General features: G+C 40.6%; 2 protein-coding genes across 2 annotated transcripts; one reads left to right on the top strand and one right to left on the bottom strand.

Annotated features, from left to right (window-relative positions):
* Window positions 1–974: 974 nt before the first annotated feature.
* lypd6 (LY6/PLAUR domain containing 6) lies at window positions 975–12,735 on the bottom strand. Its single transcript, XM_008283144.1, has 5 exons — window positions 12,659–12,735; window positions 5,670–5,826; window positions 1,651–1,749; window positions 1,438–1,568; window positions 975–1,366 (listed from the first exon to the last, which is right to left on the bottom strand). Exons 2-5 carry the CDS (start codon window positions 5,791–5,793, stop codon window positions 1,190–1,192), a joined length of 531 nt encoding a protein of 176 aa, XP_008281366.1. The 5' UTR covers window positions 5,794–5,826; window positions 12,659–12,735; the 3' UTR covers window positions 975–1,189.
* Window positions 12,736–15,674: 2,939 nt separating this feature from the next.
* Window positions 15,675–26,973, top strand: pspc1 (paraspeckle component 1). Its single transcript, XM_008283142.1, has 10 exons — window positions 15,675–16,136; window positions 16,639–16,788; window positions 16,887–17,038; window positions 17,424–17,519; window positions 17,929–18,125; window positions 18,547–18,631; window positions 18,903–19,008; window positions 21,732–21,789; window positions 24,937–25,073; window positions 25,512–26,973. The coding sequence occupies exons 1-10, from the start codon at window positions 15,756–15,758 to the stop codon at window positions 25,740–25,742; spliced, it is 1,593 nt and encodes a 530-aa protein (XP_008281364.1). The 5' UTR covers window positions 15,675–15,755; the 3' UTR covers window positions 25,743–26,973.
* Window positions 26,974–27,470: the final 497 nt, after the last annotated feature.

Below are 27,470 nucleotides of genomic sequence, written 5' to 3'. Positions count from 1 at the left end.
TGAGGATTAAGCGATGTATAGATAATAGATGGATGGACTTTTAAGCTGCAGTTTGTACACATTTTCATCATCTGTGAGGCCAAAACAGCACAGCTTATTTCTCAATGTTAACAAAATGAGCAGAACTCTGGAAGGTTGTTTGTCTCCATCTAGTGGCTGATCAGAGCTACTGAGTCCACCTTCACCTGGACTAATGTTGAAGCAAACGACGCCCTGTGTTCGCTCTGGTAGCTCGTCCAGTTTCATTTGCATTGTAGATGTAGAATCAAACACAGATCCTGAACCTTCCTCCTGTGGAACCTTCAAAGCAAATTCACTGTTACTGTTACGCTTATTACACGTCCTATTACTTGAAAAAATGATTTTCTGCACACTGTACATTTATTACATATATTATAAATTTAATAATAACAAAATCTCCCAAAAATAATATACATACTAGTGTGATTAAACTAAGACAATTAAAACATAAAGCATAAATAAATTAACAAAAAAACCATCTCAAATCATCACATTTTTTAGAACAAATTGTCCATTTCTGATTTGCCTGTAATTATTATAGCATAAAATATTTAGAAAATATACTGTGAAAGTTTAAATTGATATATCAAATCCCGAGATAATTATTTCTTTGCATTGAAATTTGAAGCTTAATGAAAATATCTCAGGAGCTGCATTATTAATTTTTAGGTTAATGTGCTCAAAGAGGGGCGTTTTCATGATGGTGTCAGTTTTTTTTTCACACTTCAACTCACCCGTGATCAGAGTTCATTTAACCTACTTGTACAAAATCGTAGATTCTGAATTAACTGCATGATGAGAAACAACAGTTCAGATTTCAGGCTTTTTTCTTCAATCGTTCCTGAGATTTTTTCATTTAAACTCAATTTCAATGTGCAAGAAAACAAGTAGAAAGATGGTTCACAGGCCAAAAAAATTAAATAAACTCTTGGAAAGTATTTCATACAAACAGATACCACTTGAAATATTCATATAGAATAAGTTTCAAGCGAATCAGAGATGGTGAAGCAGAAGATCTCTGATGATTTGAGATGTGATGGAGGAGAATCAGGTCTGCAGCCTGCTAAAACGGTTAATTACATGTCTGTGTCTGCAGCACGCTCCAGCTGCGTTAGACACAGAATGAAGAATCCTTTATCGTCCTTCTAGTTGTTTTTTAATGATCCTCTCACGCGCGTCCAGCTGTGAGGATGCAGATGATGATGCTGATGATGCATCCCAGCGCCGCGGGACGCAGCCTCCTGCCCGAGCTCACCAGAGGAGACGTGGAGGAGAAAACGGCGCTGCTCTCGTTCCTGGGCACGAGCACGTTGCAGATGTTCCCCTCGCAGCAGGATGAGCACACCTGACGCGACAGGCAGACGCTCAGGAGGAAGTAATCAGAACGAATGAATGAATCCGGAGCTCTCCACGTACCTGGTGGCCGTTTGCAGCGACGTCAGCGCAGCCGGTGAACAGGCAGTCCTCCAGGGCGGCGCAGCGCTTCGTCACGGACACGCTGTCGCCACGGTGATCCATCACGTGGACGGTGTAGCAGTACCTGGTATCTGGAGGACACAGCGTCTGAGAATGAGCAATGATCACTTCCATCATCTCACCACGCACACACATGAGAGAACGCTGCCGTACCCTGTGGACAGTAAACATCTGGAGCCCAGCGGTTGCACTCGTAGTTGTCTGCAGCGTCCTGACACGTGAAGCACTTGAAGCCACCGGGGTGAGGAGTAGCTGTGGACGCAAACACATTCACATTTAATGAACAACAGAAGCTCCCTGGGAAATGTGCTGCAAAGTAGAACAAGAAATCTACAAAATCACCAAAGCTGACTGTGATACAGAGAAAACATCTGTATGTCATAATATAATTCACCAAAAACTAGAGTAAAAGATAGAAGGAAAGAAAGAAGTCATACAAATAAAAGAGATTATTATTATTAGAAGCAATTCAACATTTAAAGACAAACCAAAGAGACTGAAAATGCTTTGCTGGGTAAATAATTGCCCCACCGAGTATAAATTATATATAAATTAAAGCAGATAAAACTTAACAGATGATTTTCATTTAGTGATGAGAGTCTTATCTCAAGTACAAATATCTTATGTGACCAAACTGGTGACTGAACTATGACAAAAATGTTCACAGGAATAAATCTTTTTTTTGTCCACGTTGTAGAAAAACACCGATTGAGGCGACGTTTCTATCAGTGTTGGTTTAAAGTCACGTTTTCTGCATGTGTCAGCAGAGACTCTGGAGCTCCTGGACGCTGTTTCTGACTTAAGTTATACGACCACTGATAGTGATGAGACTCATCACTGTGAGCTGTATGAGGAGGCTGGGCGACTCTTCCTATCTGCAAGCCCTGACAGACACAAGATCTTATTTATTATAAGGTTCTGACTGTGTTTTTTATCCTATTTCTGTCTTTTAATGGAGGCTCAGATGGTGTGGAATTTGCATGTTCTCCCCGTGCAGCGTGGGTTCTCTCCGGGTTCTCCGGCTTCCTCTCACAGTCCAGAAACATGCTGAGGCCAATTGGTGATTCTAAATTGTCTGTAGGTGTGAATGTGAGTGTGCTTGGTTGTCTGTCTCTAAGTGTAGCCCTGTGATAGACTGGTTACCTGTCCAGGTGAACCTGCCTTCACCCTGATCACCCTAGTGAGGATTAAGGTGTAGAGATGATGGATGGATGGATGTTGTGACCTCAGTGTGTTCTTTATTCTCCTGGTTGAATCTGCAATTTACAACTGTGCATACTTTTTTTTTTCTCTTCACGTGAAGTGAACCATCTGTACTGTCAAATCTACTCGAGTGACTTGAATTTACTCGAGTAGATTTGTCAGGAGATGCATTAATCATAAAGGAACACGTGAAATGTGACTTTATTCTGCAAATTATTCAATTATTTACCACATTGGAAGTTAAAAACAATAAATGAAGCAGCTCTGATCGGGTCCTAGCTGCTTGTTAATGTAAGTAACGGACTAATTTTTTTATAATATGTTTGTGTGATCTAACATTATTAAGTTGTTGTTTAGAGGGATAAAGCTGGAAGCAGCAACTTTGGATTACATGGTTCTCTTCAAAGTTTCATTTTTATGGACATTTTAGTAATAGGTGTGAAGTTGAGAGGAAAGAGAAAGGTGTGTTGTGATTTTTCTCTCTCATTTGCTCTCTGTGGAGTTTTTCTATATTAAAATGTGGGTTAACTCTTCCCTGAATCACCTCACACACATCAGAGCAGCTTGCATTGTACTCGTCTGTCTGTGAAAATCTGTGAAAGAGATTACTGCGGCCACTTTTACAGAAAAGCCAGCAGCTTCAGAAAGAATTCAGCCGCTGTCAGATTAGAGCAAAGTGCACGTCTGACACCAGCGGATCACCTCTGTGGCTTCTCCTTCAGACGTTTCCCCACCTCGTCCGAGTCACAACATATTATCGGAACGATAAGTCGGGATCTGAAACGAGTGTCTTTTCCCAGCGAGTGGAAGTGTTTACTCCGTCAGCTCCGCCTCCCAGCTGGTCGTCTGGATTCATGTGATTTCTGCTACATTCCTGCAGCTCATTTGAACCCGGAGGCCTCCAGCAGGTACAGCAGCGACTGTACACGGTTACTGGTGTCTGGAGCAGCTGCTGGTTTAACACTGTGGCGTGTTTTATTTTATGCTGAGTCATTAAACTAACCCAAGATCTGGGACAATGACACAGATATGTTCAGGTTTGTTTCCCAGACAGCATCCCTTCACAATCGTCTGCGGTTGTTTGGCTTTCCCATTGGCTGGGAAGCAGGCTGGGACAGCTACAGGTCTCAGGGTCAGCCGGTTCCAGCCGACACCGTGGCTCTCACACAAAAACACAACGCCGTTCCCACATCTTTTGTCTTGTGATCCTGCGGGAAGCTTTTATTTCAGGATTTGGTGGAAAAAAAATTGTCGTTTTGTTGGAGTTTTGAGCTGCTGCAGCGTCTCCAGACGGCTGCTAGAGGGCGATAGAGCAGACGAATGGACGGATTTGAGGAGGAGTAGAATTTTAAAACTGCATTAGGCTGGACTAAATTAACCCTCTGAAACCTAAAATCCATCAGGAGGTTTAAAAAAAGACGATTTATGACATTATAACGAGCCACAGAAGACATTTCTGAGTCGTCTATGCTTCTATTCGTGGTTGTGTTGTTTGCTTAGAGGTGCAGGAGTTTGTTGTTGTTTTTTCTCGTGTGGGCTAATTTCTTTTTTTTACCATAACTGCTCCTTGGAGTCCAGAGGGTTGATGTCAGCGTCTATAACAAGAGATTAAACATCCACGGTTGCATCTTTAACAAACTATAATTTAAAATGTGTTGAATTAACTTCTGTTGGTCTTTTTAATGCGCACATTTTGTCGGACATTGTTGCTTTAAACAGGCATTAGTTGTTCCTCGTACTTCTGTTTCGTGCATCCACACCGATGCCAACAATATTCTTAATTTTTGTATTTTTATTAAATTATTATGCACTTATTTGGTGTCACATCAGTCAAAGTGTACCCACATTCTCTCACAGAATCCTTGTATTAAGCTTAATATGCATTATAATATCGTAAATCCCTTTCCTGCTGTGTGACGGCTGTTAGCTTTGCTGCTTTACTTTTTGTTTCTGATAACAACAAAGAGTGGTCACTGTACAGTGGGGGAAGGGTTTGTGTGTCCCTGAAACCTTTATCTTTATCTTTATCTTGATCTTCAAAAAAAAAAAAATAACCAGAAACTGTGAAAACATCTAGAATTCTCTGCAGCCTTTGAACATGTGACGTGAGTCCCATCAGGACAAATATCACAGAAAGCTTAACCCTCTGACATCTTTTATCCTTTGGTTCAGTTTGACCCCAGCAATGTAAACCTCCAGAAAATTATCATAGCTGAAATCGTACCCAAGTTTATGTCCCGTTAAATAAAACTGAAGAAATTAAAACATTGAACGGAGTCAAATTGACCACAAAGGAGGGTTAAAAAAATTCTACGTCTGAAAATTCAACAAAAATCATCCAGTTGTGAAAATCCGGTGATAAAACCAAAACGTCTGCTCTCCACAGCACGACTGAGGAGCCGCGACCAGCAGTCACATGACAAAAATTCACATTTTTCAGGTTTAACTGCAGACAGAGGAAATTAGTGGATGGCTGAGATTAATGCAGCGTAGGTCAAAAACAAACAAACAAACAAAAAGCTGCCAGCAAGTTGTTGGAAGACACATTCAGCTTGCTGAAACGTCTTTGTAGATGTCTGTGAAGATTCTCAGTCGTCCAGGTCATGGTTGTTCTGGTAGATTAATAGTAGCAGCTGGTCTTGCTTGAGTTCCTTGAAGATGTTCCACCTCTCATCCAAGAGGCTTCATCAGCTCTGACTGACTAGTTGGGAGTTCCAGGAGCCATTAACACCTGAGTTTCAGTTTCAATTGGGGGGTTTGCTGCTCCGCAATGAAACATCTTCAAGGAACTCAAACAAGTCCAGCTGCTACGATTAATCCACGAGAATCTCTGTAGAGTTGATGTAGGAAAAACACGGTTTGTAGAGGTTGTAGAAATGTAAACAGTCAGTGTATAAGTAGCACTGAACACATCAAAAGTTTGACTTAATGGCGGAGCTAGATTGGGAGTTAATAGATTTTGCTCCTACTTGAGGGATGCAGCAGAACGATGTCCTTCATGGTGAAGTCTCTCGCCTGCACGGTTTCCAGCCGCTCAGCGATGGCGGTCAGCAGCAGCAGCACCCAGGCCACCGTCGGCCAGGCCTCCATCATCGGCCCCGAGAATCCTCATGCACCTGCCAAACACTGAGGGAACGAGGGGATCAACTTAGCAAAGATCCTCTGATCTGTAACCTCTCGTATCTGTATCATTGAACTACAGCGAACCTGGATACAAACAAGGCTTCGGGAGGTTATAACAGAAGGCTGCTGCTCCTGCTGTGAGCCCGCTGCATTAATTAAATGTCAAAGGAACCCTACGAATTCGCTCCCAGCTCCAGCCGCCTCCCCTGGATTTGAAAACCTGCATTATTAACACTGTCACTTCTAACGCGAACATGAGTAATGCTTTCATTACAATCCCTCCTTTATCCTCTGGGAATTCAGCCACCGGTCCCTGTTTGCCAAATGTTTTTTATTTCCCCGTCATGCGGTGGGTCATTTATTGATTAAGCAAGTGTAGCGTCTCTTATGCACGTCACAGCAGCAGGTTTGCAGGAGGAGGAAGCAGATATTTTACTTTAAATCAGCTTCCAGACTAAACTGATTCATCTGGTTCCTTCACAGATGACCTAAAACATCTGAAAAACATCCCAGCAGGTCAGGTAGAGCTGAGGAGGCCTCTTGGATGAGAGGTGGAACATCTTCAAGAACCAAAAAAGGAGCTGTTGAACCATTAGGCTAACAGTCTGAGGTAACAGATACGTTGAGGATGAAGAAAACCTCCGGAGAACATAATACTTCAAGACATTTCTGCCACTATGTCCATGTTTTTGCAGCAGGAAACACTTTGTTGTTCATTCCAGACTCCAAAGGAAAATTTGCCAAGTCAGAGACAAACACATGCTGCAGAAAACAAGTCTTCAACACGAGTGTCTCCAAGTCCTCCAGGCTGAACCTCATTTCAAATATCCAGCAGCTTCGTTCTTAAAATGGGGCAATGATTATATCGTAACGTTTCCTTTCAGCAAACATGCAAGTACTTCAGCCCAGAATGCAATTTAACATGTAAAAAAAACGCATTTTTTCTTATGGAGTCTGGTATGAATTTCAGCTGTTTTCCCCCATTATTATTATTAACCAGCTTCTTTTTTGTCCACATTTCTACGTAGAATTACTTCCTCAGTGACATCTAGACATCTTTCTCTTCCAGACTCTCTCTTCTTGGATCCACTCAGATGTCAATCAGTGAATTAACCACCAGATGACCTGGTTTCTCCTCCATGAGTCCAGATCAGCAGATCAGTGTGAGACCGGCTCTGAGTTCAGATGCCTCTGACACCGTTCTCTACGTTGTCCTCAGGCTGTGTGGCGGTAAATGCTTGTTTTCTTTACATTATGCACGCCCCAGTAAAATGCAGCCAGAGCGCACTAACACTGATGTTCTTGTTTCAGAAGCACAGATGTGTGCATTTAGAAGCAGAACAGAACAGGATGCGTCCAGGGACACGACACTATCAAAATAAAAGTTCTGAAATTCTACGAAAGGGTTAACAGAGATTCTAAACAATGCTGGCTTTTTCAAAATAAAATGCACTTGTGTATATTTATAGCAGGATTTGTTAACTGGCACATGGAATTTCTTCAGAGATTTTCTAATTATCACTGTCATTTATTTTGAAATTGGTAGAATAGCTGAAAAAAAGTTAAGAACTGAACCAAAACAAAAGAAATTGGTAAAATTCAGTTCAGTTGAAGCCAAGTATGGAGCCAGTTGGGCAACAACAAACAGGAAACCACCAGAAATTAAGTATTTACAGAAAGCCAGCATGGTTTTTATGGAAAACTGTTGGTTTCAAATCTAAATTTTCAGTGATTCCAGCGTCTCAACTGTAAATATTTCTTCTTTCTTTATTCTTTATGAAACCAAACTAAACGTCTTTTGGTTTCTTTGTTTATAACAGATCTTTTGAACATCATAAAAGGCTTCTGCCCCCATTTTGCACGCCAAACAATTCGTTTTTTGAGAAATTTAATTACCCTCGCTGCAGCCTTGAGTGTGTCCCTCTGAACTCGGCGCCTGAGGAACAATCTAAGTTAAGTGGACACTTATTAAAATCATCCAGACCTCCTCTGTGGAGCTCTGCGTCCTTTCAGCTGTGAGAAACTAATGACCACAACACAAAACCCCAACTTGTGACAATACGGCGACGCCGTTGGCCTCCGCGGCAAAACCTGAGTTGTGGAAACCAGTTTTAATTACGTGGTTGCGTGAGAGGCTTCAGAAGGATCCTCGTCCTGCATTCACGGAGCTCTTCAGAGCGCCCGGCTACTGTATGCTGCATAATGACATGCCGATGCTGAAAGGACGACTGGAGGCTGAGCCGCCTGATGGATGCCCGGCAGCGCCTGCAGCAGAGGCTGAGAGCAGGGCGGGGATTAGGCACAATGGCTCCCAGTTGCAGCTGGAGGGGGATGGAGATGTGGAGGCCTCCCAGCGCTCAGGGTTCAATCAGCACCGAGCCACTCCTTCGGGTTCCAGTTAGAAGGAGCTGAAGGAGCTGAAGGAGGGCGGCTTTCTTCAATCTATTAATTTATGTGTTGCAATATCAGCAGAAAGTTCATCGTATGACTGAACGAGATGCAAGAAGGTCAGATATTTTCACTGTGACGTGATAAACAGCTGAATTGGGAATTTTCTTTCTTCATTTCTTTTCACATCCATCCATCCACTATCTGAACACCGCTTCATCCTCACCGGGGTCGCAGGTCTTTTCAAATCTAAGCATGATATTATGATTGATGCTGCAGCCTTCAACCAACCAGCACGTTTATCTAAATGTAGAGAACATGATCTGTGGGCTGCCACATCTCTGTGTGCTTCATTTATATGAGTACTTTGTTGTTATGCATTTTGGCTGTTTGCTTTTTGCCTTATATATACAAAATAATAATATATGAAGAGGTCATTTGCAAAATCAGATAACTCCACCTTCGTAGATTTTCAGAAAACATATTTTCTTTTGTTGTTTGCTTGAGATAATATCAACCAAACTGAAGCTGAGTGGATGTGACTCAGTAGAAACGACAAAAATAGAGATAAGTTTGACTGATATTGTCTCAGGTAGACGATGGAGAAGTGGGTTTCCTGAAGGTTTGTGAAGACGGAGTTATCAGTTTTTGCAAATAAACTCTCCATATATGTATTTAAAAAATCTTACTTTGCTCTAGTTTGGTGCCGATGCAGCCGTATGAGCTGAAGTGCATCGTTGCAGTGCTTTAAACACGTCATAAGAAGTTGGGTTTTGTGCAGATAAACGACTTTGCATTTATTATTTATGACTAAAAAAACACATCATGACCCAAACCTTAGTAAATGTGTCTGGTTAAGGCTTCTATATCCAAAACTACAGAGCTGATTTTGAGACTTCCAAATACCAACATTATCACGATATTAACAGATTTTTTTTTCATTTTCCAGCGTTTTAACTGTTAAGTCAATGATTTTACAACTTCATGCCGTCATTATTACGCTTTTTGATGGTATTTCATGCTGTAATGTTCCATCACATGTTTCAAATATGGTGCTAAAATCAAGCAGAAGGTTAAAAAATTACAGTTAAATGGACGGAAAAATGCTGCTGGACTACTTCTGATATGACTACCAGTAAATATCTCTGGTTCTGTCCCTACTTTTATAGGTCAAACTGATCTGACCTGTTTATTTCACGGAGTTATTTGGTTTTAAATTGATGTCAGCGTTGCGTAAACAGGAATATTTGTGGAATGCGTTTATCAGACATCTTCCAGGTGCTCTTAATTCTAAAGGAAATCCGTTAAATGTGCAGGAACGTGTGATTCCAGGAGAATATGTGGAGCGCATGAGAGCAGCATTACTGATGGACCAGAAACAGTAAACGGGTTAAAAGGCCCCGAGGCCCCTGCAGTCGCTCTGATCTGTGGGTTCAGACTAGAAGGCATCACGGCTCTGCCTGGTCGAGTCGAGCTGCTCCCTCAGTGGACGGTAAATCAATGAAAAAATGATGAGGCTCTAGTGATCTAATGGATGTAAGAGAGAAGCTGTGGTGGAATAAAAACGTCTTTAGCTCCTGAGCTGGAGCCTAATTGCTCCACGCTGATCGCCCTGCGTGTCAGAAGAACACTGGATCAGCACCGGGACCACCGGCGTTGCTTTTGAAGCTCAGCCGCTCGCTTCTATCGACCAGACACATGGCAGCAGCTTAGCTCCTGTCATGCTGCTGCTTTTGTTCCTCCTTTCAGCGCTCAGGTCAGAGTTGGAGAAAATTACAGTAAACAGCTGAATTCTTGCGTCTCTGCTGCAGGATGTCGGCTGAAGTGTTCCCAGGATCCTCCGTGTGGGTTTCCTGACTCACTGCGTGACTGTCGCATGTTTACGAGGCCCTCGCTGAGCTGAGCGTCCCGTAAAATGTTGGACGTCTAAACAGTGTTGTTTAATAGAAAGGTCACAGCAGACCAGTGGCTCCTGATGCAGATGAGAAGGACTGCACAGACAAATCACATCCTTACCAGTACATGTAGCCTCTGCTTTGTTATGGACTTTATAAACTGCATCATACACTCTCAAAGGTTTAGGATCAACAAAAATATAAAACGCAGCCATCTTTTTGAGTTCAGACAATTTCTAATAAAATTATGTTCAATCAACTAAACGACCGTCGTGACTCAATAATCCGACACAAACCTTCTGTAAAACCTTCTTTATGTCAGATAGCAAGGCTGTCGGATTGTCAAGACGGAGGTCGAGATACAAGGAGGGCTTGATGCTGGAAGGTTCATTTGTTGTTAATATTTATTGCTTACAGTTGTTATAATAACTAGTGTATTGTTAGAACACTACCCATCACTGGATTTCACGCCTAACTGACTGGTGCGCTTGTGCACGTTCCGGACACTTCCACCCTGTTGGAGCGCTCCAACGGGGTGGAAGTGTCCGGAACACACAGGCAGTACTTGGCTGCTGATGCTAGTTTAGTTAGCGCTCACACTTCTGTTTCCGTTTCCCATCCATGTTTACTTCCGTAAACACTGAGCACGCTCGCTGCGTGTGACGTCGTCGTGTCCTCTTCTGCGCATGCGGGACACTTTTGGGTCGTATGAAGTTCACACAGCAGATCACATACAAGTCGCATTGAACTGGAAACGTGAAGGAAGTCACAAAGAAATCCTCATTGAGCATCAAGTCCTGCAGTGTGAACGTAGCCAATCTGTGGGATTGTTCAGTCAGATAATACGCCGTCATCCTGATTGGTGACATTAAACGTCATGTCGGAGTCGGAATCCAAGGCTGTCGGTATGTTAAGGCTGTTTTTATGGGTTCTGTTTGTTTTTCCTAAAAACCTGTCAGATAGCAGGTTAAGGATCGTTAAGGGTCAGATTATCGAGTCACGACTGTACGATGAAGTTGAGGAATTTAACAGTTATTTAGGTTTTAGTAGCAAGTTTTTAATCTTAAACTTTAAGGAGGAGAAAAAAGTTATGAAGCCAATTTAATTAATTTACTACAACTTGAATTTTGTTTTAAATCAATCAATGCAAAAATTTAAGTTGAATTTACTTGTATTATTTAGTTGATGCAATTACCTGCTTTGTTATGTCAACACAACTCATTAAAACACAACTTCAAAGGTTCATCTACATTAATAAACGTTCATCTTGCAACCATCCATTTAATTAAGAGGTGCTAACGATGCAGTTGGCTCAATTTAAAACTGTAATTCAAACGACCTTAATCTGAATAATTAGCTTTAAACGGCACAACGATACCTTCAGTGTGTAGTGTTGCGTGCAGTATCGCACAGCTGTGACACGCTAATCTGTCATAATGTCGCGCCCTCAGCGTTGACCGGCTCACTCATACATCATCGCAGCGTGTGGTGTGAAATGAGCTGTCACCTGTCTGGACGCCCTCGGCTCGTTTATACTCCAGAGACACCGCTGTGACGTACGTGATGCATCTTGTGCCGTGCAAAGGATTGTGGGTCGGAACAGCGTGACGACTCGCGTTCTGCAAAATGACACCAGATGTAGTCGAACGTCTTGGTGTTTTTGGCAAACCGCTTTTGATATATTATGTATTGGGACATACTAAAAAAAATGTTTTTGCCATTATCATTTTGCAGCTCGAGCACACCAGCTCACCTATAACCCCGCTCAGATATATATAAAAAGACTACACTGCACAATAGAAAGTTGTAATATAGGGGTAAAACTTGTTTAAAACAGAAGCTGATTCGAAAATATAATGATGCTAAATGCTGCCACCCAGCGACTGACAGGATTGGTTGTTTAGGTTTGTGACATATGAAATCCAGGAAGTCCAAATCTGTGTTTCTGAGATTGTCTTTTGTACGCTGTGGTTTCAAGGTGGAAATGGTCACCAGAACTTAAATTTCACCAGAAGATATCAGCTCAGAAGAACCTCATATTTAACAGTTCTTAAGTGGCCTGAAAAATAAAGACGATAAATCTTGACTTAAATTAACTTCAAATTAACAAAATTAACGTTAAGTTGTCGAGAAAAGATGAGTTGATTCCACTAAACTCCTACACGATGCTTTACAGTGTAAATGAACACATTTATGTTAAACATGAATCCACAGGAGCTCACTGTTGAATGAAGTAGAAAAATAAAAAGATTGTAAGTGCAGTACTTGAGTAAATATACTTAGTTACATTCTGTATGCTCAATTAAAACAGCTCTTCTACCGCAATCAACACAATCAGCGCACAGTGAAGTGCAGCTACAATCTGCAGGACTCCGTCAAAATCTCCGTTTGTCTTTAAACTGCTCTGATCTGATGAACCGAAAATTAAATCTCATAAACATGACAGACATCAGCAGCACCATCAGTGGGTTCCTTCAGTCGCTGATGGGACTTTTCTAAAAGCCAGAACACTGTTTTAAAGGTTCAACCCGCAGCCCGCACAGAAAACTCACCGGCGTCAGTCCGCGATGAACCCGCAGGAGCCTCGACCGGCCGCAGATGGGAGTCCGAAAGTAGCTGCTGCTGCTCCGCGAGCCCGGAGGAGGAGGAGGAGGAGGAGAGGGGAGGGAGGGGAGGTCCTGCTGCCGCGTCACCGCCGCGTCACCACCACAGAGCGTACGGTGAGTTTTTGTTTATGTTTTTTATTTGTTTTTTTAAAAACATGTTTTCATTTGAGAATGTTTTAGCTCAATTCAAACATGTTTCCAGTGTTCAAATAATAATAATGATAATGATAATGACAAAATAAAAAAAAAAAATAAATAAAAAGATCAAGTCACAATAACTGTCAAACGCTATTGAGTTAGTTAGAAATATATATTTATATGTATATTTTATTATATTGATTTCATATGTGTTACTTTTTAGTAAGGAATGCTTTTATAGCTTTTAGCAGGATTTGGTTTGAAGTATAAAAATATAACTGGTAAAGCCATTTTTTTTTCATTAACTCTTTTTTTTTCTTTTTTTTTTTAGTTCTTGAGAAGTATTTCCAATCATATATTCACATTATTTTACATTTATGTTTTTTTTATTTATATTTTGTATTTATTTTATTTAAGAATGCCCCCTTTAGCTCAGTTTTAGCTGAATTTACATGTGTTTCTAATGTTCTGACAGTCAGTGACTTTCAAAAACATTTTTTTCTTTGTTAGTTCTTTTCTAAATATTTTTTAAAAATATGCATTTACTTTATTTTAAATGTAATATTTAATTAGAAAAACGCAGCTTTTTACTGGCTTTTAACTGAATTAAAAAAAAGCTTCCCATTTTAAAAATATCTATTTTTTTAAAGCTATATAACCATCAATGTTGTTTTTGCCATTTACTAATTATTACTATTCATTTTATGTGAATTTACATGTTTGCAGTGTTTAATTTAAAAAAAATTTAAAAATAATCACAGTAAGTGTCAAATATTGTGTTTTATTTATTTAGTTGTTAAAATAATAAAAATATACTTATATATGCATTCATACCAATGCATATTGCATTTTATTATATTTAATCTTTATTTTTCAGAGTATATCAATAAGAAACAAAAACCTGAAATAGCCACAATAAAAGTCATTACTGTTTATTTGCTTTGAAAAATATCTATTTGTATCCTTTAATTTTTTAACTGTATTATTGTATTTCATATTTATGAATGCATATTTCTACAAGCATTTCATTTAATGTTTTATTGTTTCTAAATTAATTGTACATATTTTTTCACATTTTTCTGGTCATTATTTATATATAAATATATAGTTCTTTGTTTATATAGACTTTTTTTCAAGAATGCATCTTTTTACTGGCTTTAGCTGAACATGTATGTTTGTATTCAATAACAAAATACACCTTGAAGAGTCACAAGACGTTTTGTTAGTTTCACTAAACTGTCAGCGGCAAATATTAGACTTTATACTTGATTACATTCCTCTGAAAGACGTTACTCTCCAGATTTAAAACATAGCACTATTGTTTAAATTATAAAAGAGACAAAACTACAAAAGAGTTTCATCTCTTATGTCTCGTCGGTGCATCTATTTAGTTAAGATCAGTTTCTTGTCGATATGTTTCTGGATCAAACAGATTTCTTTCTCTCCACTACAGCCAGCGCTCACTTATCTGAACAGGACATACCTCGCTAACTGCTTGCTTCTTCACATTCCTCGAGTGAAAGACATGCTATGCTGCTAACTCATCAATGACAGGTTGCAGCCCTCTGACCCCGCCGGATACGTGATCTCTTGTCGGACAAGCGAGGGAGAAGATAGCCGCCCCTCGGGCCCTTGTCACACCGAGGAATTTAAGGAGCATATGCACACAGATGTGCGATAATATCTGGACAGATGGCCGGTCCAGCGTGGAAAAAGCTTTCAGCAGCACCTCACGAAATTGCACTCTGCTCAAATGACACAAAGTGACAGTAAAAGAGGCGGATGTTTAAAATCTTAGATCCCTTTGTGTGCGATAAATAAGCGGCTTGTTCTGCTTCATGTCGTGGGCCTCAGTGGAGACGTGCTGTGGGCCGTCGGCTAGATGTAGAGCTGATATTATTAGTGGATTCCTGCACGAGTTAACAGATAGAAAACTAACCAGAAACGACAACCAACAGTTGACTCTAGTTTATAAAATGTGAGAATTTGCTGTTTCTATAAAGAGAACATCTTGTTTTTCCGATATATCGGTATCGGTCCGATGAACAAATTTAGCTGACGTGAAAACTGATGATTGTCTAACATCAGCGCCTTTGTCTCTACGTTTGATACTGCTGCTATTTCACAGATTTTTTTTACTGAAATGGTCCTGGACTTAAATATGTTAAAATATGTTTAACTTTTGTTAGACTATGTGGTCTAATTTGGGTGTCTATTGAGTAGTTGTCACATTCTCACAGTGCCTACTTATACTCATTTTTAGTGTGAAAAAAAATTTTAACATCAACATCGGTAATATCGGTTATTGGCGATATCAGAAATCTTAATATCGGATATCGGTATCGGCCAGAAGTTTTAATATCGTGCATCACTAATGTGAATGTTTTCTGATATGTGTTGGTCTTGTATGCCAGCAGTTTGAGTGTCTTTGGGTTAGAGACACAATAAGATATTTGGAAACATCATGGGCTTTTGGGAACGCTTATTGTAGCTTTTTGTAGACAGAACAACTCATGATTAATTCAAACAATAATCGAAAAATTAATTGATGGTGAAAATAATTATGAGATTTAGCCCCTTTAACAGATCATTAATATTCATTACAGAGGACAAAACTTCTCTATCGCACCCTTAGAGTGTAAAATCCCCACGATAGTGTGTAATTTACAGTCTGTGGACTCTTCATCTTGTCCAGTGAACAGATTGAATGACCTATTGAGGGCAGCATCGTTCCTTCACTGCGTCCGATCCGCCGCAAATCTCACGAGAAGTGCCGGAAAGCTGCGTGCGCAACCGCCGCCATCTTTGAAACTCGGAGGAGGAGGAGGTGTGTGCAGGAGCCGCAGGTGTACGAGCGTTTATTAAGAAATTAGTTTAATTATAACATAAAGCAACCACCCCAAGCATGGCCAACCGAAATATGCAACAGACGAGCATGCTGAGTAGCAGTTCCCCACAGGCGGCGAGACGCGGCACCGACTCCCCGGCCGCGGAGCAGGCACCGGGCAACAAAGACAGTCCAGCCCCGCCGCCTCAGTCGTCCCCCGCGGCAGAGCCGGCTGAAGGAACCGGGGAAGGAAGCAGCGAAGGCCCGGCAGAAATGACTCTGGACATTACGAGCTTTCGGAAGCCCGGCGAGAAGACGTTTACCCAGCGGTCCCGGCTGTTTGTGGGCAGCCTCCCGGTGGACATCACGGAGGAGGAGTTCAAGAACATGTTCGCCAAATACGGGAACGTCAACGAGGTGTTTATCAACAGAGACCGGGGCTTCGGCTTCATCCGCCTGGTACGTGAATAAAGTTCTGCTTTTTGGCTTTAAAATGTGCCTTTGAAGGAAAGCATGTTGTTCAATTTAACTTCCAATGGGTTTCTAGTGCAAGAACAGACATCTTTTGGCTAAACAAGATACTCTGTGAGCTGTTAGCATTAGCCACTGTTAGCATCATTCATTTATTATGAACACTGCATTGAACCATAAAACACATTTATAGAATATGTTTACCAGGTTCTAGCACGTGTTGACAAATGCTGTGCAAAAGAGATGCTGATAAACTTTCATTCATATTTTACTTACAAGTTTAATGGCATCACACCAATTTACTACTTCAATTATTAGGGTCCGAGGACCCCTACTTGTTTTTTTTGTATTTCATTGTCTGTCTGGATTATTATTATTAGATTTATCTTCTAGTTTACTCTGTTATTGATGTACAGCACTGAGTTATATGAACTGTGTAAGGTCCTCTCTGGTCTATCCTCATCCCTTTTCTCTGTCCCTTGTCTTGCAGGAAACCCGGACGCTGGCAGAGATTGCCAAAGCTGAGCTCGATGGAACTATGCTGAACAATCGACCGATCAGGGTTCGCTTTTCTACCCATGGCGCTGCGCTCAAAGTTCGCAATCTGTTGCCTGCGGTGACAAATGAGCTGCTGGAACAGGTAGAGTGGACAAGAGCTCTAAAAGCCAGCTGTGGTACAATCCTAGAAGTTCAGAAACAACAGAATGTCTGATTTTCTGTCTCCGCTCATCCGTTCAGGCGTTCTCTCAGTTCGGCCCAGTGGAACGGGCCATCGTTGTGACGGATGACCGCGGTCGTCCCACCGGGAGAGGCATTGTGGAGTTTGCAAACAAAGTAGCTGCTCGTAAAGCCCTGGAGCGCTGCACTGAGGGAGCGCTGCTGCTGACCACGTAAGTGTGTGGGATGGAGTCGTTTGATGGGTTAACATGTGCAAAATGACATCTCAGTAACTACCTTTTAAACTGGATGTTCTAGCATTTTACCTTTAGCTCATATTAAAGGCATGATTCTCCTCAGGATGTCGTTTTTTAAAAATCTATTTGTCCTTCATCACACTGGGTTCTCCAGCACAGATGGAGGAATCTGCTGCTGTTCTCTGCTAATGTGCTGCCACATATAATTACATCAGACACTGCTTAGAAATTAAGCAAAACAAAATGACTCTGATCTCAGTCTGTTGCATTTAGACTTCATTTCAAGTCTTTTCTAAGATATCACTGACCTGTGATGTCTACGAATGTCAGCGGTGGTTTCAACAAGCTGTTTTCTCCTCAGCACACCTTGTCCAGCAATCGTGGAGCCTTCAGAGCAGTTTGATGATGAGGATGGGCTGTCTGAAAAACTGCTGCAGAAGACTCCTAAATACTACAAGTAAGTAAAGAGTTGATTTAGAGTCATGCAGAGGTTCATACACATCTTTGTGTTTGTTGATGCTGTTGGAGAATCACAAGGGGTTTTATAGCAGGTGTGCGTTACAGTAAAAAAAAGATTTTAAAAAGTTAAAAGGCTAAATTGAGAAACTCTCCCGACTCCTGAATAGGTGACACTTACGATGCTTCTGTGCTTTCTGAAGAACACCACCTATATACTTTCTCTTCAGGTGTTTGAATATTATATGCCGTCTGAACTGTAGACAATTTACAGACTACCTTTCATTTTGTGATAATCTGAATTACTGATTTTAACCCTGAACCAAGTCTTTTTGCTAAAACTGTGGTGCAGTCAAAAACTTCAGTGGACTGATTGCAGCATCCTCAATTTGTTCTTCGTTTCTTCTCAGGGAAAGGGAGCAGCCGCCACGTTTTGCTCAGCCGGGCACGTTTGAATTTGAATACTCGTCTCGCTGGAAAGCTCTCGATGAGATGGAGAAGCAGCAAAGAGAGCAGGTGGACAAGAACATTCGAGAGGCCAAAGAGAAACTGGAGGCTGAGCTGGAGTCGGCCAAACACGAACATCAGCTCATGTTGATGCGGCAAGGTAAGAGCTGTGTTCTCTGTTAGGCTGGGTTTGAATACTGCTACTGGCAATACTGCATGTTGCCTTTTCCTTTTATACATCAGTGGTGTGATTGTTTTGATGTGTTTAAATGTGTTTTATGGAGGTAACGACACACAAAAACCACGGTTCAGTATGTAGCTCAGCTTGGAGCTCAAAGATCAGGATGTTTTTGGTGCAGCAAAAACAAATATTAAACAGCTTCTTTTATTTTTATTTTTTTTATAATAATAAGGAACTCAAACTTACAAAATAAATCAAAGCAAATTTTGTCTCAGATTTTTTTTTTAATCCATTAAGCTGCAGCATTTAGAAAGTTAACTGTCTGTACTTTTATTCCTTCTTAATTACCCGCCTCTCTATCGGTCCTCCTGACTTGTGTCGTCTTCTTTCTTTCCACCAGATCTAATGAGACGTCAGGAGGAGCTGAGGAGGCTGGAGGAGCTTCGCAACCAGGAGCTGCAGAGACGAAAGCAGCTGGAGATGAGGTGTGTTTCCTTTCTTTGAGTAAACCTCTGGGACATAATCCCATCAGTATCTGTGAGGTTTAATTTACTTCAGCTCATTTTGTAGAGTTGTGTTTTTATTGTTGTATTGTTTGTGGCAGGTTTGTGTCATTTGTTTGTATAAATAAAAGCAATGTGCGATAACCACATGCAAGGCTTTGGGCTCTGCTTCATGTTTTTGTTTTTCAGGTTACACAAATCTATCAGTTGATTTGTGATATCTGACCTATTTGTGCCTTTATTCCTTCTGTAGACACGAGGAGGAGAGACGGAGGAGAGAGGAGGAGATGATGAGGCACAGAGAGCAGGAGGACCTGAGGCGTCAACCAGAAGGCTTCAAACCAAACTACCTGGAAAATGTGAGTAGAGATGGAGCACATCAACACACTGGTTCAGTTAGAGTTGTAGTCAAAGATATACAGCCTTCTGCAACTAAGAATTACATCAACCTGCCCAGAAAGCAGGGCACTGATGATACTTCTAATAAGAAATAAGAACTGTAATACGTACATACGTTAGCTGCGTCTTTGCAGGTTACAGCGTCTCCTCAGTTGTTGGTTTTGGCATTACAGCTGTTGCATTGCTTTATTTGTCTATATGAGGCTGATAGACCTTTTAATATCCATCTAGCTACATGTAAAGCTGCTGCTGCTGCTGCTGCTGTGAGTTAGTTTCTTGATGCATTTCTTGGGGATGTGTTTTCCCATCAACCTAATCTGCTCTCAACTCAATGCAGCCATTTCATAAATGAGCTGTTCGCTCTCCATAAAGCGCCGTACAAGTGCTTTAACTGTAACTGCAGCATGGGCCTGTTTGTAAAACAATTTATTTTTTAAGAAATTCCATTTACGAAAAGAGTTGTGTTATAGTTGAGAACTAAACACATGCATGACTAAACATCTTCTTGAATTGAATTTCCCTTCTGGGATAAATAAAGTATTTTTTCATTAACTATGGGAAGTACAGTCGTGACTCTATAATCTATTTTCCTGCTAACAGCCATCACCTTAAAAAACAAATCTGACTGACTGACAATTGACTGACTGAATGATTATTATTATTGTTGTGTAAAATATATGTTATATTGATTTTTTTAAAAACGTGAGCTTTGACATGATTGAATTTCCCTTCTGGGATAAATAAAGTATTTTTCATTCATTCATTTCATTTCATAATCTGACCCTTCACAATCCGACAGCCTTGCTATCCGACATAAAAGAAGGTTTTTCATTAAGTGTCGGATTATCGAGTCACGGCTGTGCCAGTATTAAGCAGGATCCTACACAGCGGTTTGAATTATGGGTTGTTTGTAGCCTTAATGTGTGTAAAACAAGCTGCACAAGTCTGGAACTGGTTTCCCTTTAACTGAAATACTTGTTCCTATAAGAACAATATTTGTGGATTTTTGAACCAGCGTTGTTCTGTAGTGTAAGTAACTTGGAAATTATGGGCATTAAATATTCTGGTGTGGCCTATGTTGGATCAGCAGGTGATTTATGCCGGTAGTTTTATCACATGTTCTTTAATGGACCCTGAAGGGAGAGAAAATCCCTGCTCACTTTTCCTCCTGTAGAAAGAATTAAATATCAGGAAGTTTCACGCTGGTCAGGGTTTAGTTTTTGGTGAATGTAAAGCCTGTTTTCATTTTTCATTTAAACATTAATTGAAATTTCTGTTGGAAGTTTTTAAAATTCCTCATAGTTGTGTCGTCAGTTTAAATCATTTCAGTAGAGACCGACTTTTCCTTCTTTTTGCTTATCTGTAGCAACTTTGCAGTATTTTGAGAAGTTGCTGTCGGTGCCGATACTGAACTAATCATAAGAACAACATTTAACCTGTTTCTACTTTAGTCGTCTTCTTTTCCTGTCAAACTCTTTCTACGCTGCTGACTTACCGACAAATTTACTGCCTCTTGTGGAGTATTTTCACACCACCGAATATCAGCACAGCAGCCTCACATATGATGCAGTAGTAACATTTACAGAACACTTGTATTAGTTTTTGTTGTATTGTTGAGGTGCTGCATAAAATATCTTATGTACAATTTACTAAGTTTTTAATGACTCACGGATCTTAATCAGTTCAGTAATCCTGCAAGTCAGCAGGATTGGTGTTTTCATGACACTTTTCTTGAGTCAACATACAAAGAATATCTGATGTCAGACGCTGCAGATCTTTTGCACTGGCAGCTGTGGCCGTGAGTTTTGATTAGACAACATGGTTTTGTGTATAATTTGTGGCTAATTGTGGTGTTTTCGACAGGAAAAGTTTATGAGTGGGAGTTTGATGTGTACTACATTCACAGTCTAGACAAACCTTTTTCTCTTTATTGTTTCAACACAAGACTGCAGACTTAAGACTCAACATAGAGCCAAGTGTCCATTCAGATTGTGACAAAAATGAAAAAAAAAAAAAATATATATATATATAATGGTCATGACTGGACTGTTTAAACTTTTATTGAGACACAAACTGGAACAGAAATGACTCGACAGCTTCATATATATATTTGCATGTGTGTTGATGATTTGTAACGGCCAAGATCAGTTCTGGCATCATGTTAAGGGCTCTGCAGCTGATCAGCTTTCAAATCGCATTTGTTGCACGATTTGCCGCATACATAAACATTATCCTGCAAAACATGACCACAACTCGCTTATTAAAAGCTAAAAAATAACATTTAAAACACTTTGCACGTCCACATGTCTTTGCATAATGTGTCCTTACTGAAGACCAGAACTTTAAAACATTCGTCAGTCAGCTTGGTGTGTCAGATTTTAACAGAACTTTGCATTTGAGTCGGCTGCAGAAGCTAACAACAGATTTACACAAACAGCAGCAACATTTAAAAATGTGTGAACTATAATCTTCATTTAAAAATGTATTCACTGTGCATTGATACGTGCTGCAAGTAATTTAATAAGCTTGTCTGCAACCAGTAATTTGACAGACAGTAGGAGGGTGGAAGACGTTTTAATGAAGCAACATGTATAGAAATTGAAGTGTTTCACAGTTGGCTATTCGCCGAGGATTTGTGCTCGAGCGGCGTTTTGTTCTGAAGGCTCTTCTTCGCTTCTTTCAGAGAGAACAGGAAATGAGAGTGGGTGAGCTGGGCCCTCGTGGAGCCATTAATATGGGAGGTACGGGCATGACTGTGTTAACACTGGTTCACATGACAACCAGAATCAATGATGTGCAGTTTGATTTGTGTTGCATCCCCACGGACTCATTCCCAACACTTGATAACATCTTTTTTTTTTTTTTTTTTTTAGAAAGTGTAGCTCACTTGTTTTTTTGTTATTATTATTATTATTATTTTAAATCCTTTTTGATGTAAAATGGAGTCACTTGGGATGCAATGTACATGAGTAGAAGATAATATTCCACATGACAACATCCAGTCTACTGATGGAATATCACGTGTACTGTGGGGTGTGTGTTTGTTGGGGTGGGGAGTTATAGAGTGAGAACTATGTGGTCCCTGAGCTCTCATCCTCAGCTGTATGCAGATCTGACAAATATTCTTTTTAAAAGTCGTTTTTCATGATTTAAATGTGATATAAGGATTGGTTTGACCGTTCCAGTCCGTGCTGACAGGTCACCTATTTAACAATCAGAGACAAGAAGTCGGACTGTTTGTCCTCTTCATTGGGAATAAAAATTGTGTGTTCAGTGTTTGTAATGTGCAGATCTGCTGAGAGCAAGATGAGAGGCCGGGGACTCATGTTTGGGTCTGTGATGCTCTCAATAGGACAGATTGTTAAAACTCTATGGTCACTCTTCACTGATCTCGGATTGCACATCACCTTTTTAAACAAATGTAATGCATCTTATTTCTATCGACTTCTGAGCAAAATCTGAAGGTTTGTGTCCTGGTTATTAAGTAAGAACAGTGTGTTGTTTCCAGTTTGATATTTGACTTGTGTGCCTCTTTCACCTTTACAGCTCTGGTTTAACTTGTGTCTGACTCTTTTATAAGAGCTTTCAGGTTAACTGCAGCAGGTTCATGCACTCGTTTTGCTGTTTATGCATCTATCATATTGTACCTAAATGAGGACGGTCTAGATGCTCTGCGTGTTTAAAAACAAAAATCATGAAAACGTTAATTGAATATTTGATTAGATGGTCTTCAAGGATAAGTTTGACATTTTGGGAAACGCACTCGTTTTCTTTTCTTGTTGAGTCGTACAAGAAGACTGATGTCACGCTGTTGTTGCTTTAGTAAATATGAAGCAAGACAAACAAAAAGCTGGTGTGATGGATGCTATACAGTGACAGTATAGCGTATGGTACAGCTTAGAGCCTCTCTGAAGCTCACTGTTCAACACGTTAAGGCTTGTTTAATTCACAAAGTGAAATGTAAGCCTTAGATTCGATAGATGGTTCTCCCACTGTTGCTTGTCTGGTGTATACACAGTATGTATACACTCAGCAGAACTTCTTGATTTAACACACAGGACCGCATTCGCTCTAAACTTGAAATGATGTATGAATATTATCTTTAGCACATCCTATTGTTTGTAGAGTCGTACGTGTGGCAGTAGTCTGTCATGGTGTTGCTGCTGCTTGTAAGAATTAAATGTTTTTGTCAGGTAGGCCTGTCGAAAATGTGTTTAACAAAACAGCCTTACAAATGAATAATGCTGACTATTAACCGTTGTTATGGATGAAACTTTACGTCCAAATTCACATGTTTTGTTGGGAGTTAATCTGCTCTGGAAGTCTTCACTGCAGCAAGGTGGAGCACACATCTAATGAGACTTTAAAACTTGGCTTTCCAACAGTAGTCGTGGCTTTTCTGTGTGATGAATCGCTTTGATTTCACATCAAATTCATAGTCATCACCTTAAGAAGGAAGATCAAACTTCTTTAAGTAGCATCTTTTCTGATTTCTTCACCCAGTCACACTCCTTCTGCTCCGTTTAAACACTAATGTTACGCAGCAACATATAAATAACATCAAAATAAACAGCAGAACCTGCAGTTTGTGATGATGGTAGTTGTTTCTCTGGGACAAAGTGTTGTCTGCATGTTCTCAAACATGGCTCTGACATTATGTCCCACTTTGTATACAAAATAAATGAGAAGTAATGGATTTCATTGCACCATTTTGTGAGTACAGTACATATATGAATAGTGTATTAAAACAGCTAAAGTAGAGATTAGTGCATTTTTAAAAAGCTTTCCTTCATACTTTCAGTCATACCTTTGCCCTGTAGCATCTAGTAAAACAAACGTACTCTTATAATAATAATGTTTGTTGAGGCACGTGTCTGTTTATCATATTATACCAGAAAGGTGTGCAGTAGGTGTTGTGTAGTTTGGGTTTCTGCTTCACATTTCTTCCTGCTTCCGCTCTGTCTCCTCTCTAATTAAGGTGATGTGCAATCCAAAGATTAATCAGTAGAAGGATGTGGATGTTGGCCTCAAAATTTTAGTCATCAATGTGAGAACCTGTTGTTCTGTCTTTCATCTGTCGTCTCTGTTTGTTTTGTCTGTAAAACCTCATCTGCTCTTTCTCCTGTAACATAGTGCAGGATCTGTTACTTATGTTGTATTAACGTTGGTTTTTGGTTGCGAACGTCATACGTATTCAAATTAGCTGACAGAGGGAAGTTTGATCACTGAAACTGCTCACCTCAAACTGCTGAGACATTGTAGACGTATTTAGATAAGTGGCGTACCTGATTCCTTTAATACGGTTTTAGTAAACGTCACATTTCAGGGATGCACATGTCTGCCTTTATATCTTAAAACCAATTCACATACATGAACTTCAGATATCTGGTGAGACTGACGACTGCTGGCTTAGCTTGATGCTAGCAGGTTTTATCAACCTTTAAAGGTTTTTGTTGTCCAGCATTCCTTTTAGCATTATACATATTTTAACCATACCGTTCTGTTTATGTTGCTATAATGCAGCAGAATTTTAAAACAGTCTAGCAGCGTACGTCCATGAACGGTGATGTTGGTCATTTTGTTGGTTTGAACCAAATGGAAACATCTCAGCAATTAAGTTTTTGTACAAACATTCACCTGGTGTGTCTTCATGACTGGATAACCTGACCATTTATTGACCCCATGCAGTTGACTGGATTATTATTACTTTCATTGTGGATCCGTCATGTCTTCCTGATCCGGTGCATCCCGAATCATTTCAGTTTTTGACTAAAAGCCAACGTTAACTTTTAAGCCAGTGAGAACAGCTCCAGCTACCAGCTGCCGTTGAGTGCACGTCCACTGAACTTGCCCAATGACCAGCCGATGCTCCGTTGTTTTGCGTGTAGATGGCTATAACCAGGCCTCTGCGGGGCCCAGTGCTAACCAGGGTCAAATGATGGGCATGAGTGGAAGGGGAGGAGCCATTGGCCCAGAGGGGACAGCAAATATGGGGACACCGTTGATGTCCGAGAACGGAGCCATGGTAATGTATCTGGAAAAATAAGTTCGATAAATATTAATCCAAACTAGTCAGAGCATGTTTTGGCTGAACTGAACCAAAGAGCCTAAAACTCTCTGAACCATTTGGCCTCTGAGACTTTTCTAAATGAAGAGCTTGTATTGACAGAAGGTCTAGAAGCTTTATTTTGAAGTAGAGGTAAATGCTATTTTGAAGAACCTGATGTTCAAACTGCAGCTTTCACTAACCGTCGTGTTCCTCTCTCTCTTTTTGTCTGCGTGGCTCACTTCTCTTCCGTTCACTCTTGGATGGTGAAACTTGGATCAAACTAAACTTCGTCTGATGAACCTCGAACACCCGACAATCCTCTGGACCTTCTCTTGTTGCTCTTCTGGATGAATCGGATTCACGACTGGCCCCCAAACATTTCTTCCCAATCTCATACCATTCATCACATCACAGCGGAATGATAGATACCTGCAGGGTGCGTCGATAGGGGGCAGACCGGAGGTTGAGTCCCCTAAACAACAACAACAACAGCAGCAGCAACAACAACAGCAACAGCAACAACAACAGCAGCAGCAACAGCAGCCGCCATTGGGTCCCCAAGTCGGAGCAGCTCCAGGATTCGGCCGGGGCAGTCCAGTAGGAGGCGTCTTTGATGGACCAAATAACAAGCGGCGGAGATACTAACTCATCACGGTTCTCTTGGATCTTTGTTTCTGCTCCAGACGGATCTTATTTTTGTTTTTTCTGTTTTCACATTGACTCGATCGTTGACCCGCTGCCGCTCCTGTGACTCGGACATGTCCGCTGAGAAACTTTGGTATATTTTTTTGTCTTTGGGGGGCGGGGAGGCGTTGATTTTGTGATGGATGAAGTTACGGGACAATGCTTTGTATCTCAACCTACCTGCAGTGTTTATACAGATCTTTTGCAGAACGTGTCTCTTCTCTGTGGTCTGAATGAAACCGTTTGTGATTTTTTTTTTGTGAGTGTGTGCTGAATATGGAGCGAGAAGTCCATGTCAAGGGAGTCCATGGGTGGGTGGACAGCGTTGCGGTGGCTGCTATGGTGTGGGATACACGTTATAAAGCTGCTCTGATGGAGTGTTCGCATTAAACGGTTACACAGACCAGATGTCACCATGCCAGGAGCTTGCTAGTTGGTGCTGAACTTCCGTGATTCTCAGAAGAACATTTGGCACCGAAAATCAAGTGAATGTATTTTGATGTAGTTATAAAAGAACAACAACCTATGCACATCCTGCCCTCGCACATCGGCATGCCTAACGCTTTGGTAGACTCCACGGTAGCGATGGGACGTGAGCAGGACCCAGCTGGTGTCATGAGCCGTCTTCATCTGAACAAGCCAACGTTTGCCTCTGTGACTGTCGTGTGTGTGCAAACAAATGCAAACTTCAATGCTTCACAGTATGAAAGTTTTACACTCCTTACTTTAGTTTCAGGTGCTTCCTCTTTGGAGATCATGTGACTCAAATGCAAAACATGTCCATCCACGACTCTTGTGAAACCCCTTCCTCTCAGTGTCTCGCACATGATTAAAAAAAAAAGTTCCTGAAAATAAATTTGATGTCCAGTCCAATGCTCATTAGATGTTCAGACTATTAGAGAGTGAATGCTTCTGCAGCTTCGGTGCATCCTGTATCTGATGGTCAAGACAAATAAAACATTTGTAGGAAGTCGTGTTTGTTTGTGATTTGAAAGGATTCTCAATAAAACTTACTGTAGGGCCGAACAGTTGTTATAAAAGCTGCACAATGAAACGATGAAGATGTGCACAGTTTTAGTTTTATTTAATTGAAGCAGATTGAAGCTTTCAGAGGTTGTGATTGGTGCTCATTGATCGATGACGGCGGTCCAGTCTCGTTATTAAAAAGCCATTTTGGAGCACATCTGTCAAAGGTTTTCTGTCGTCTTTGTGTGACGGTGACGCTTTTAATAGAGTCTCGTGTTAATGCTCCATCACGTGTTATAGGTCTACAACACAGTAAATATTAAACTGGAACTTGACTTTAAAAAGTATATACTACAGATCAAACTATATATCAACTACAAAGATCACAATTAGGTGTCTTCTGCCCGATCTTTCTCCTGCCTTTTAGGAAATACACCCTTTGAACTTGTTTAGAAGTTTGATGCGTCTTGTATAATCACATTTACTAAGAAATTAATTTGTTTTATAAGTTTAATCTGCACTGCCCAGAAAAAATATAAAATAAATGTCACGCTTTTTTTTTGTCTGAGCAGATGGATCAACATTAGCAGCTTAACAAAACTGTAATGAAAAAGCAACTGTTAGCATTTTAGGACACAAAAACATTCCCCCTATAAAAGTTTTAAACCAGTAGATGTCAGTAGATACTGAACACTCATCCTTCACTGGCAGGTCAAATAAGAT

The sequence above is a fragment of the Stegastes partitus genome, unplaced genomic scaffold (assembly GCF_000690725.1).
Source record: "Stegastes partitus isolate 25-593 unplaced genomic scaffold, Stegastes_partitus-1.0.2 Scaffold298, whole genome shotgun sequence".
Lineage (NCBI taxonomy): Eukaryota > Metazoa > Chordata > Actinopteri > Pomacentridae > Stegastes > Stegastes partitus.
The sequence above is the reverse complement of the archived record's forward strand: the minus strand, read 5'-3'. Positions and strand labels throughout refer to the sequence as shown.

Excerpts from the sequence above, each read along its gene's own strand:
- lypd6 (XM_008283144.1), bottom strand. The coding sequence starts at position 5,793 with ATGATGGAGGCCTGGCCGACGGTGGCCTGGGTGCTGCTGCTGCTGACC. Across the intron at positions 1,750-5,669 it reads CGTTCTGCTGCATCCCTCAA|CTACTCCTCACCCCGGTGGC; the intron begins GTAGGAGCAAAA and ends TTGCGTCCACAG. Across the intron at positions 1,367-1,437 it reads TCGCTGCAAACGGCCACCAG|GTGTGCTCATCCTGCTGCGA; the intron begins GTACGTGGAGAG and ends CTGTCGCGTCAG.
- pspc1 (XM_008283142.1), top strand. The coding sequence starts at position 15,756 with ATGGCCAACCGAAATATGCAACAGACGAGCATGCTGAGTAGCAGTTCC. Across the intron at positions 17,039-17,423 it reads GGAGCGCTGCTGCTGACCAC|CACACCTTGTCCAGCAATCG; the intron begins GTAAGTGTGTGG and ends TTTTCTCCTCAG. Across the intron at positions 19,009-21,731 it reads AACCAAACTACCTGGAAAAT|AGAGAACAGGAAATGAGAGT; the intron begins GTGAGTAGAGAT and ends CGCTTCTTTCAG.